This window comes from Candoia aspera, chromosome 2, assembly GCF_035149785.1.
Source record: "Candoia aspera isolate rCanAsp1 chromosome 2, rCanAsp1.hap2, whole genome shotgun sequence".
Taxonomy (NCBI): domain Eukaryota; kingdom Metazoa; phylum Chordata; class Lepidosauria; order Squamata; family Boidae; genus Candoia; species Candoia aspera.
The window spans coordinates 13,445,435-13,458,675 of NC_086154.1; the positions used below are offsets into that span (position 1 = coordinate 13,445,435).

Sequence of the window (13,241 nt, forward strand, 5' to 3'; positions counted from 1 at the left end):
AGAGAGCTTGGAAACATTACTCAGTACTCAGGAATCTGCTCAACTGCTGTTTACTCATGATCTGGAAATGAAGTATCCATGATACATTGACAGCAAATTATATTTTGTTCTAACAAGCATTGTGTTGGGTCGCTTAATCTGTGCTCTGTTTCCTTAGAGGCCCTGGTATCTGGATATCAGATGCAGAAAGGTATATCTCTGGGACTGAGAGATGGCTAAAGCATCAGAAACTTCTTTACTTATATTTTGCACGTGGCTTCACCATCATTCGATCCTGGGACTCTTGCCCAAAACAAGAATGAACCTTTCTTACTGGAAAAGAAAGAGATCATTTCAGTGCCTTTAAATTGGAAAAATATTTATAGCAATGCTGCGTATAGTTCTATTATGTGATTTCTAGTTATATTAATATTCCCTGTAGGAGGAATATTGTTTAAATGTCCTCATTTTGATCATCAAACTATAATCCATATTTTTCAGGCATGTCAGACCATAGCTTCATTTGGTGGTGAACTGGAGGACATTGCTGAAATCCAAAATTTCTTTGGAGAGTGACAAATCCAGTAGCCTTGTGGTTGCAACTCTCTGCCCCTCCAATTTAGCACAACCTTTACCAGTTTGGATCTTCTAATTCTTGCCTACAACCAATCAGCTTGACACTGATGGGACAAATTACTTTTGCCAGTGGTCTAAAATGGCATGCCTTTTTACGAGCTGTCTGTGACCCAAGAGAAACAAATCTTTTTCTCTTTTTTCATTTCTGCACCTTCACTGTTAAAAATAAATCCCACAGCATGGTAAAAGCCTTATCAGATACTATTCTTTGTTAGTAGAATAAAGAATTAATACTATTCTTTGGGCTTTTGATGAACAGCTTCCATCTTAGGCATGACTTACTGTGATTATGTTTCTTCCCAGCAAACGTGACTCTGGGTCCGGACACTGCTCATCCTAAGCTCGTTCTGTCAGAAGATCATAAAAGCTTCTGGGTGGGAGAGAAAAGTCAGGAACTCGCCGAGGATGACAGGAGATTTGACAACATGATGTGTGTGTTGGGATGCAAGATGTTTCTCACTGGCAGGCATTACTGGGATGTTGTTCTGGAAAATGAGGGCGACTGGGGTGTTGGAGTTGCCCGAAATTCAGTGAGAAGAAAGGGTGTTATGTCCTTTAGTGGTATGAAAGGGATCTGGGCAATGGCAAAGTGGGGGTGTCAGTGGGTGTACATTAACTCCCCCCCTGTTTTCTCTTCTGAGCCAAATGATTTGGGAGATCAGGAGGATTCGGGTCTCTCTGAACTACCCTGGAGGCCGGGTGGCCTTTTGTGATGGTGAGAGGGGAAACCTTCTCCATGCCTTCCCAGGAGCATCATTTTCAGGAGACCCCATTTGCCCTTTCTTTTGGCTTCAGAGGAAAGCCCGTCTCTCGCTCTCTCCCTGGGGCAGAAAATCCACCACCAGGTCTCTGACCTATGGGACACCTTTGCTAGAATCAGTTTCCCTTTGTCTCTCTTCCTTCTCTCCATCCTCAGCACCAAATGTTTGGGATGAAGAATCTCAAAGAAGCTGGTGTGATAAGTAGGATGAATCTTAAAAAATTGCTACTGATTATTTAATGCAGCCTTACCTGATGTGAGGTCCATCAGATCTGGGGGACCAGAATTCCCAGCCAATGGGTGGGGGATTCTGGGAGTTGCATTCCCCAAAATGCTGGGGGGTGCTATGCTGAGGAAGCCTGTCTCAGCTATTTTATTATTTTAACCTTTAGTGGAGGCCTCCAATTAGTTTTTTAGTGAGGGGAGCAGCTCTGAATATGGAGAAGTGGAGCTGAAGGTGGTCATTCCAGGGGATGGTATCACAACACCACGAACTGTAGTTGAGTATAAACAGATTGGGATACTTAAAGCCCCATTCTTTTGCGTAATACAGATGAACACTGTGGTTTTTTTACAATTTAATATGTGGCTTTCAATAAAGGGCATTTCCCCCATTGCTTCTGCATTTCTTTTAGTTCAAAAGCATCTTGGCCACTAAATGCACACAGGCCTCTCTTCATTTTTTAAAATGACGCTTCAGCAGGCCTTGCATGATGTTGTTGTAGTTTCACATCTTGAAGCTCCAGTATTTTTTTCTTGCAACTAGGCCATCCCTTCAAAGTTCTTCAGTTTCCCATGGCATTCCTTCTGGCTCTTTCCACCACCGAACATTTTACCACTCATTCACACACTAGAAATACTTGAGGAATACATTTTGACAACTTTAAAGTGTATTAGGAAGCATTCACTGAAGATGGGTTCTTACAGTAATGGCAGTCAGCGTCTGTTGTCCTTCAGGCCCTCTCTACCACCATTCTTTCTTGACCCAACTCACATAGGATTTCCCTGGATTCTTTGACCCATCTTTTGATGGGAAGATTATCTCCACAACTCTCCTCTCTCTCTTGATCTGCACCCTTTTTAAAGACGTTCCTGTTTAAGCATCACCCCTTCCCCTCCTCTTGTTTGCTATCTTGCTACATGGGAGGCTGAAAGTGATTTGCCACTTCTTTCCTGACTACTGGTTCTTCACTTGTCCTCTGCTTCTGAGCCCCACCTAATTTTTTTTTTCCAAAGGAAATGTTGAAGGCAGAGGTTGGGACAGGCAGGGTTGCAATAATCAATATGCAATAATTACAGTTCTCATGCTCGCTAGTACCTTTTGAGCAAGATAGCAGATAGCTGCCCTTAACCTGGATTGATCCCCAACAACTAATCAGGGTCAAACCTGGTTAATCCTTGGATGGGAGAGCATGAAGACAATCCCCCTTTTGGGGGCGGGAGGAGATGGGCAGTGATAGAAATTTGAATAATAAATAAATCTGAGACTAGACTGGCAAGTTTCTCAAAAACCCTGAAAGAAGACAATTGCGAAGCACTTCTGTACCTTTAACAAACGTTGGGCAGTTGAATTTGGTCTGATGGAAATGTTACCTTTACCTCTGTTTCATAATTTTTTTAACACTCGTCTCTGGGAGAACTCATACAAACGCAACGTACAACTGTATTGACCATTCCTTACGTTCTGTAAATGAGGCCGGACGATTATACAACAACAGACTCCCAGCGACAAAAACAATCCACCCTAGGGCATGGAGGCTAGCGGGAGAGAAAGGCGACGAAGCCTTGTTTAATTTACGGAGCATTGTGCGAGGCTTAGACAATGACGTCAAGCCTCTTATATTTCCCTCTCACTTGGAAGGGCTTGTTTTAAGGAAAAGGGAACATTTGTGCAGTGTCTTCGGATCGGTAGCGGTCTCTTGCAAGCATTCTCAAAAACTACTCAGTATCTTTCAACCGGTAGCGCTCACACCCGGAAGAAAGCCCTAAATCTCTTCTGTCACTCAGAAATTGGGGTCCGCCCGCTAAGCCGCGGCTATTCGAATGGACAGGACTTTTCAAAACGAAACAGGAAGAAAAGGCAAAGATTCCACGGAACGCCGGTCTGGGCTTTCTCGGCCAATCATAATTGTCGAACGAAAGGAAACTGAAGATTCCATTGGACGTGGTGCCACCTATCTCGACCAATTACAATCGCTGAAACAACGGAGAGAAAAAAGACACCAGTGAAGGGGGCGGAGCTCTCCTCCTATTGGAAGAAAAGAGGACAAAACGCGGGCCAGCGGGTTTTCGGATGTCCCTACCGAACCGCTGGGAGCGAAGAGGACGGAAGCAGGTGAGCGTGGCATTTCGGGAACTGTAGTTCGGTGCTCTTACTAAGGCGTGGAGGAACCTGTCTTCTATTCTCCTTGAGCTGCTAAACGCCGCGGCGCTCTCGTTTTTTAACAGAGTTCCATGGCATAAGCTTGTGTGCCCCTTCGGTGTTGCTTCTTTGGGGTAATTCCTTAGTTGGGATGGCATCTATGGATACCAGTAAGTCTTTGCCTTTTATGCAAAACTGGATTCTGCTCCATCTCCTTTCCTCAACTTGGTATTCTCCAGACGTGTTTTACTAGAGTGGCCATCATCCCCGGCCAGCATGGGCTTCTTACTGTTGCCTGACAGCATGTTGTTTATGTATTAGATTTATATCCCATTTTTCATTCAGGAGCTCACTGCAGCCCACAGAACACTCTCTCCTCTCATTATTTGCCACCACCACCGCCCCATGAGGTAGGTTGGGCTGAGAGAGACCAACTGGCCCCAAATCACCCGGTGAGGGTGAACCTGAGCCTTGGTCTCCTTAGCGCTGGTCTGACACCTTAACCAGCGCACCCCATTTTGAAGGCATATATATATTCACGCTGTAGATAGCACAGGTTTTTCTGTTTGGTTCTAACACTAGCAATGTGGGAAGCTAAGACATACTCCTTCCTCACCCCCTTACATTTCATCTGGTCTTGCAACTACTTAGGACATTTTGGAGGGAAGCTTTGAAGATGGAAATCCCTCCTATCCAACTGCTGTTTTCTCTCTTCTTTTCCCTCATCCAGGCAAGAGTTTACTTTGTGGTGGAACTGTTACAACTCTGCTTGCTAAAACCTGTCCAGGCACTCGTGGGAACAGGAACCTAACACTCAACGTTGCTGATTGTGTTCATGGACATCATGGCTGCTGGGTACATTACGAAGAAGCTGCAGTCAGAAATAACTTGCTTTGTCTGTTTGGAGTATCTCATAGAGCCTGTGACCCTTGACTGTGGGCACAACTTCTGCCATGCCTGCATTGTGAAGTGCTGGGGGCATATTTCTGGCCAGACCACTTGCCCTCGGTGCAGAACAGCAGTTCCTCGGTTGAATTTTAAGCCAAACGGACAACTGGCCAATGTGGTCCGGTTAATCAGGCAGCTGAGTGATCAGACAAAGCAGATGGCAAGAACAAGCAAAACCTGTAAGAGACATGAAATGGCAACATTAGCTTTCTGCAGAGATGATCTCATCCCCATTTGCTTACCGTGTGATAGATCCCAGGAGCACCAGGCTCATGATGTTGTCTCTGTGGCAGAAGCTGCTGAAGAGTACAAGGTGGGAGCTTGCATGGGGTTGAAAAATTGATGCTGGTTTTATAATAATTTCATTAATAGAGATGATGGGACAGGAGAGGTAGAACCTCTTCTGAGAATCTTCAGAAGTTTGACTACAGAATTTGGACATGGAATAGGAGACAAAGACAGCATTTGGGAAAAGTGTCCATATTATTTAAATGTATCAGCCAGCTCTCTACTTGTGAGCTGCTACTTGTATTTGATTCCATTTGTTTTTTTTTTTTCAGGATCAATTTTTAAGCTATACTGAGAGTCTAAAGAAGGAGAGAGAAGTGATTATGGAGCATCTCTCAGATACAGAAAGGCAATGTGAAGACCTGATTGTAGGTGCTGCTATTACTGAGAAGTGAATAATCATGGTATCCTTTTTCCAGTAGAAGAAATTGAACTGTGGAGTCCTTTTTGGTTCTTCAGTATGTTGTGTGAACCAGACCATCAAGTTAAACCATAATACTGGTGATATTTTTGGACATAGCACATAGCATGTTAGGTGAATACAGGAGCTGAATGTTATCAAACTGGATTGAGTGGTTAGAATGTTGTATGAACCCAGATAATGATTGTTCTTCTGCTGGAAAGTGCCATCCATGATTCTTCTTAAGAATTAATATGCTCCCCCCCTCCAAAATCCTACCTTTTTATTGCAGCAACTAGTTGAAGCAGAGAAAAAGAAAGTGATGGATGGGTTTGAGCCTCTGCGTCAGCTTGAGGTAGAACAATGCAGCTTTTGGCTTACTAAGGTTGAAGAGATGAAGACGGAGATCATGTTGAAAATGGATGAGCGGAAGGCCGTAATCTCCAAGGAACTCTTTGCTCTTGAGGATATCATCCAGGATTTGGTTGAGAAACATGACCAGCCGACGCTGGAATTCCTGCAGGTGAGGAATTTGGGTCAGTGGTGGGGGGAATGCTTTTCCTGGGGGGAAAAACTATCTTCCATGCTGTTTTGCTCCCTGATCATGGAGTGAAAGAGATGCAAGGTAAATGCTGTTGCTCTTGTTACTGGGCTTGGGGAAGTGGCTTTCATGCTAGAATATGTCAACAACAAAGGACAGTGCTTAAAAAAAAGAGGAATTTTGAGTATGGGGTCTCATTCATTCATGTTGAGTACTTGTTGTGGGCACTTTTACAAAATGGCAGCCCAAGGGAAATGAGTGCATGAGTGTTCCTTGGGCAGAAAGGCAGGATATGAAACAGGAAGCCTGGCAGACACCAGTGAAGGTATCTATAGACACATGGCGCCTCCAGGCACTACGTTTAGCACACCTCCCTTGCTCTGGGGCCCAGAGGTGTCTGGTAGAGCCTTGCTCTCTAAGCAGTCAATGTAAGTCCAATCTTTGGCATGCCCAGGTAAGGTTAAACATCTGGACAGTTGCTCCCAGTGTCTAAATGGTAATAAACTAGATGGGCGAATGGCTTGGCTCGTTCTTCCAAGCAGCAGTGATCAGAGGCATGTCCCAAAGAGCAGACTCTGTGCAGACCTGCACAATCAATAGCACATCCAGAGAATGCGTTCAGACTGGGAAGGCATGATGTAACCGAACGTTTGTTCTACGCCTAGGAATCGTTCTTTGTTCTACATTTGGTCCACAGGACAAGTTTAAAAAGATTGCTCAGCATCACATTGTTTGGGTGCATTTATAAAAACAGAATCACCATCAATATAACATAGCTTTTTTTTTCTTCTTATCACTTTCTTACTCACCTGAATACTCAGGGTTTAGGGTGATTTTACAGTGCTAGTTGCAGGCACAGGACAGAATCGGTGAGTTTTTTCTGTAGTTCTCAGTCCAGGATAACCCAATTTGCAGAAGATGTTGAGCTATTTTTCCCAAGAACTTTTTATTTTACTCTTAAAAATTTGAATATCGCCCTTCAGCAACAGGTTTCCCCAGAGTGGCCGCCATATTTTCCCAATCTTTATGGGATGAGCTTCAGTGTATTCCTGTCCAAATGTTGGAAGGGTGCCTTTAGAACCTAGATGGGGAATCTGGGCTCTTCTGTATTGCTGAACTACAGTTCCCAGCAGTCCGAGTGGTGTGCTCAGTGGTGAGAGATGCTGGGTGCTCTAGCCACAGCAGTGTTTGGAAGGCTGTAGGTTTCCAACCCTGCTTCAGAAGGACTTTTGGCAGGCAAGTACCGAGTGTGTATTGCTTTTTCTTTTAGGATGTCCAAAGCATCTTGGAACAGTAAGTGGATCTCACCTTGAAATGGTCAGGCCAGTATTTTATTTTGATTTTTTTGTGTTTCTGTACAGGATAGATAAATATTGAAAGCTGCCCGGTTTTCTGATACACACACACACACAAACACCAATTTACCTAAATGGGATTATGTGCAATTGCAACCAGTCTGCTTTCCTTAGAAGCTGCAGTGAGAATGACATGGACTTAAATGGTTTGTCTGAAGCAATATTTTCTTTTCAAAGAAAAGTATGAATCAGAGTTTGGTAGAAGCCTTGGTATGTATTCTCTTGAGGCATAAAGAAGATTGATTAATCCTGTAGATTGAATTAATTAGATTGCATTAAGTCTTAACAATTAAATGAATAATTGTACTCAAATGTGTTCTTCCACACTTAAATCTTACTACTTTTAACTTTTGCAGGGTCAGCAATACCATAGTTGCAAGTTGGTTGGATACTTGTATTTTCTGTCTCATTTGGGTACATTTTTGCATATGGCTGTAGGTGGGTATTGAAAGCTGGGGTGGCATTTGGCTTCCTGTGATTTGTAGCCCCTTTTTTCTGGTTCCTGCATCCTGTTACTGATTTTCGGTTCCCATTTGACTTTTACAGTTTTTGCCATCTTTATCACATCTAGGGAAAAAGTGGGGCTTGGGTGGCCCTGGGTTATTAGGTCTTGTGTGATTCCACATTTCTCACGAAGGTCCATATGTACCTATGAAAATCCACCCAAACTTAGGATCACAAGATCTGGATTTGGGAATCTTTGTATTTGACGTCACTATGATTTTTCCAGTTGTGGCCTCTTTCCCTGCTTCATTTCTTCTACGGATCAGGCAAATAAGAAGAAACACCATCCATCTCTGTGTGGAGAAATCTCTGGATCAAGCATATTAAAATGAGTTCAGTCCTCTAGGTTTAACCCTAGAGTTAAAGTTCCTTACTTTTTAAGAATGCTTCTGGGAATTATGGGATGTAAGGACAATTGAACTACTGTCTGTTTCACTGCAGGTGTAAGAAGAAGAAGAAATTTGAGAGTCCAGTGGCCTTTCCACCAGAGATTGAACATGAAATCTGGGGACTGCAGAACTTCAGTGCCTTTCTACCGGGTGCTGTGAAGCAATTTGAGGGTAATGGAAGGGCTTTGGCATGTTCTAAGTTGATGCCACAGCTGCTTGGCACGCCTGGATGAATGGGAAAAGTTGAGTGCCACTTGGAAAGTCAATCATAGTTCACAAAAATGGAGTTTACACCTTTATTTCAGAAAGGCACTCTCTAGACTATTGCCCACTTCAGATCTTGCATCATTAAGAATGGTCACAAAACAGTCCAGGTTCTCTTGTTTTGGGATGAGACCTCCCACGGGAGGGGGAGGAGCCTGTGTTGATTGAAGCAGGGAGGGAGGAGCCTGCAGCCTCTTCCATTCTGGGTAATTTATTCTTTTGGCCCTTTAATGGAGGGAACCTTGTGCTTGTTGGGGAAGGAGAAAGTAAGCCAGTCTGATAGCACTGTTGAAAATTACAAGAATTATTCAACAAGCAGAAGAGATACAGCTCAGAGAAAAGAGGACCTACATGGATAGGAATAAGTTTTTATAAGCTATAGCAGTGGTAGATTTAGCCCCCAGGATAATTTGAATATGGGTTTACTTGTGGGAGAGCTTTCTACCTGAAATCATTTGGAATTCTGGGAGTTGAAGTCCACCCATCTTCAAGTTGCCGAGGTTGAGAAACGCTTTTGTAAGGCGTAGTTTTGTGGCAAAAAACCAGTAGAGGCAGTGCATAATGATAATTTATGGATATGAATTTAATAAATATACGTTTTTTTTTCTTCCTCATTTCCAAGAAACTCTGAAATCTGGATATCAGCTGAAGAAACAAAATGGTAAATATCTGGGGTTTGTAGATATCAAATGGGCAAGAAGGTGGTTGTGCCAGTATCCCTTGTAGACAGTTGAGGCTGTTTCAACACAAGGGCTTTTAGAAAGTGGCGTTGCATTTTTAAAATAAATGAAGGAGCTGACTGCCACTAAAGGTTTAAAATACTCTTTTGTTCTCAAGAAGAGAATAAGGGGAGAGATTTGTTGAAAAGGGAGTTGGCAGAAAGACCATTAGCTGTCAGTGGGGAGTGAGGGAAAACCTGAATCCAGTTTTGGTGGAAAAGAAAGTTTCTAAGGAAGGATTCCCAGGAGGGAAAGGAATACCAAAGGAGTCGGTGCATAACTGCTGAGTTATGGGTTCTGTTTGGTCCAGGTTTATTCTGCTGGTGTACTATTAAAATAATATTTTATGACTTTTCACTATATTGCTCATTGAGGGCTACAGATAGAGAAGGCCCAACTAACTGGTTTGCCCACGTGGATTACAAATCTCACAAGATACTGAGGTTAAGGAGAAGGAAGCCCTAATATTAAAATAGAAAGCAACAGTCTTCTGAAAAACCACCTTGTGGCAGCCCTGGAGCATTTGTAGGTACACTTGGTTGGGAAAAGGCTGGGAGTTCCAGAACGCTAAGAGCGGAGATAGGGAATATGAGATGAGAGAGTAAAGGCTGAGATAAAGTACATGTGCCTTAAGATGAGCTCAGCTCCCAGTTACTATAAGGCACATCCAAATTGTTTTCTTGGCAACAGCATGGAAATGCTTTGCTGTTGCTTTCCTCCAGGCTGTGGTGTTGACTTTCCAGTCTAGCCTACAACCCTGAGATTTCCTGGTGGTCTCCTATCCAAGCACTAACAGGTTCAACTCTGCTTAACTTTGCTGCTCATTGCTATTTTGAGAAGCAATGCCTGAATCTCCAAATCTGGGTTCTTTCATCCCTTCTGTTGGGCTTACCATCTTTTTTTCTTACCCTTGCAGAAAATACCACTATGGAACTAAACGCAACTCAACTGAAACGTGTGAGACTTGGAGAGACCTTTCAAGGTCCATGAAAGATTTTGCTGCTTTTCCCTCCTGAGAAGAAACAAGGAAGAAGGCAGATGACTCCTGGGGATTGGGAAATAGGGGTATCTGCGATGTGGAGTTTTTAAAAACTTCAGTGAAGGAGGTCTGGGTTGAAATGAAAGGCTGGTACAATTTCGAGCTGAGAGAATTGAGGAAATCCAACTGTATTTCAACTCTTAGGGAAATCTTTTACATCTGTTCTCCAGAGCTTTGTTTTCTGGAGAGGCCTTTTATCCCTTTTCCTGGTTTCAAGGAGAGTCTCTTTCACTTTTCAAGGCCATACAGCCTCTGGCCTTCTTTCAGGGCATCTGCATGCGCGGGAGGTAAAAAAGGTCAAGATTACAGCCATGGCTGTGCAGTTGAAGGCTCACCCCTTCTTATGTGTGCTGTATGTGACACACGTAAACAAAGGTGGGACTTTGATCCCATGGTTGTGGCTGCCATCTTGACTTTTTGGCACACCCTCGCAGATGCCCCTGCTTTCCTTTCAGCTTCCCCCCCCGTAAGCAGGACTAGTCACAGAGATGCTGAAGCTCCATGTGGCCTGAGGGATGTATAGGATGGATCTGGGCATCCAGTTACTTGTTATTTAGTGGGATCCCTCGTCAACAAAGAGTTTCTTAAAAGATTCCTTGTTAAAGGGGAGCATCCTGACATGGAGAAAGGACATGGTGTCACTTTCAGCCAGGTCAAGTGAAAAATGGGACACACTAGTTCCTTGAAATCATATTAATTTGTCCTGGATATTCCTTCCCAAAAAGCTGCTTGATTTACTGTTTTACAGTGCTGTTGTTAGTATATGTTTAATGTATTCCTTAAATGACAATAAACTATTATGCTACCTAGCAGACAGTTGTAATGGATTACAGATAAAATATAACCATTGACGTCTTCTAGATCCACTCTTTGTGAATCACTGTTGTAACCACCAGAAATTTCAACACCGTGAAATGGAGCATTAATTATTTGGAGGCATAGAAGATATCTTAGGGATGGAAGGGGCTTGAAGGTCTTCTAGTCCAACTGTCTGCCCAGGGTAGGATTCCTCATAGCATCCCAGAAAAATGGCTGTTCAGCCTCTGAGAACTTACAGTGACCCCCAATACTTTCTAACATCTCAGATTATCTTGGTATTTTTTTTTCCCCAGGGCTGATGGGCACATTTTTGAATCTGTTATACACCCATTTTTCATTTTCTCAGAAGGCCTCTGGGCCCAAAGACACAGTTGGAAATAGAAGATAGCAGAGGCTGGTGCATTTGGTATTTTATTTTCATTAAAAGCTTAAAATTGGAGAGAGGACTGGGAGCCCAGAGGCTGCCCTGATACATCCAACCATCCATTGGCAGGGACCCTGATGTGTATGTTTGCTGGGTGGATGGATACCTGGTTGACAAAGAGGAAGTAAAATCTTATATGGAGAATCCCCCTGCCCCACAATGTTTTATGGCTCAATCAGGATGGTACACCCCGACCTTCTGTCAAAATGCCAGGAAAAGAAGCCTTTTGTGACGTTTATGCGGAGAGGACCCGCAAAGGTGCTAGTGGAAATCGTCTTGATGATCGTTAGTTTCCCGAAAGCAGCAAAAAAGAGCATCCCCCCCTTTTTTTCCCCGTTACCAAATTAGAAAGATTTTCCGCTCTCGCATTCGCGCACGCGCCCTGCCCTCCGAAGGCGCCTTCTCCGCAAGAAGCCCCGCCCGCTCCCCTGGGCCGAGGTTCCCAAAACGAAACCGCAAGGCCCGCTCGCGAAAAGAAAGGCGAGACGCCATTGGGCACTGCTGCCGCCCACCTTGACCAATCAGGATTGAGCATAGTGACAGACTAAATGCAGAGTCGCGGCGCAGAGGCTCTCGGGAGTCGTAATTCCACAGGGGCGGGGCGTAGAGCCTCTAAAAGGCTGGCTGAGCGCTAAGCCGCGTTTCGCGGGACTTTCGGTTTCACGGGGTGGGAAGTTCCTATTGCTTGCAGACCAAGATTGTTGGCTTAGCTCTTGAGGTAGCGAGGCGAGACGCTCCTTTCCCTGGACTGGCACCAGGCTTTGCGGGGTAAGCAGCTACCGGTGGGTTCGGCAGTCCTTTCCCTCCCTTGTTCTGCTTCGGGGTCAGGATGGCAGTCTAAATGGGCGGACAGTTTCTCTGGAGGGACAGCAGCTGGCCCCGATTTAACGGCGACGTGTAGGATATACAGTCGCTGAAAAAGGCTTTGGCCAGCCAGGTGCTTCCACTATGCTGGACTGACTCCTATCACCCCTAGCGGGGATGATACTTGAGCAAATCTTTTATCTTCTGTTTTTTGTACTTCCTATTTTTTTTATACCGATTTTATAATTTTTCTTTGTGAGCAGCCCAGAGTCACTTTTATAGTGAGATGGGCGGAGTATAAATTTAATAATAATAGTAATATGATATGATATGATATGGAAATTCAGATCTGGAGGGTCCCTGTAGAAGCAGGTACATAGAATGGTCAACCCCAAGTTTGCCACTAGTGGCATTGCATTAACTAAATATAAAAATTTAAACCTTCCTCCAAGCAGGTTCAGTACTAAAATGCAAAGGATTTGAAGCTATTTATTCTTTTCTCTATTTATTCTATTTATTCTTTTTAAGGGGACGCGGTGGCGCTGCGGGTTAAACCACTGAGCTGTCGATCGGAAGGTCGGCGGTTCGAAACCGCGCGGCGGGGTGAGCTCCCGTTGCTCGTCCCAGCTTCTGCACACCAAGCAGTTCAAAAACATGCAAATGTGAGTAGATTAATTGGTACCGCTTCGGCGGGAAGGTAACGGCGTTCCGTGAGTCATGCTGGCCACATGACCCGGAAGTGTCCTATGGACAACGCCGGCTCCAAGGCTTTGAAACGGAGATGAGCACCGCCCCCTAGAGTCGGACACGACTGGACTTTACGTCAAGGGAAACCTTTACCTTTACCTATTCTTTTCTCAGTCTGCTTGTCCTTCCTTTCTAGCTGAGATTTGTTTTTCTCCTGCTGGATGACATCCAACTCACTTTCTTTTTAAAATTAAGCCTCCCTTTCCAAATGTAAGGCTTGAGGTCACACATGATGTTAGATTGTGGTTTGTCTAATCACTTAT

General features: G+C 44.1%; 1 protein-coding gene across 1 annotated transcript; it reads left to right on the forward strand.

Moving 5' to 3' along the window:
• Positions 1–4,581: 4,581 nt before the first annotated feature.
• On the forward strand, positions 4,582–10,135 carry LOC134489880 (zinc finger protein RFP-like). The gene is made up of 5 exons (XM_063292752.1): positions 4,582–4,998; positions 5,666–5,896; positions 7,185–7,207; positions 8,215–8,333; positions 10,062–10,135. Exons 1-5 carry the CDS (start codon positions 4,582–4,584, stop codon positions 10,133–10,135), a joined length of 864 nt encoding a protein of 287 aa, XP_063148822.1.
• Positions 10,136–13,241: the final 3,106 nt, after the last annotated feature.

What these genes read in the sequence shown, in the direction of transcription:
- LOC134489880 (XM_063292752.1), top strand. Translation starts at nt 4,582, where the DNA reads ATGGCTGCTGGGTACATTACGAAGAAGCTGCAGTCAGAAATAACTTGC. An exon ending in GTCCAAAGCATCTTGGAACA is followed by an intron (nt 7,208 to 8,214) that starts GTAAGTGGATCT and finishes GTTTCACTGCAG; the next exon opens with GTGTAAGAAGAAGAAGAAAT. An exon ending in TGCTGTGAAGCAATTTGAGG is followed by an intron (nt 8,334 to 10,061) that starts GTAATGGAAGGG and finishes TTACCCTTGCAG; the next exon opens with AAAATACCACTATGGAACTA.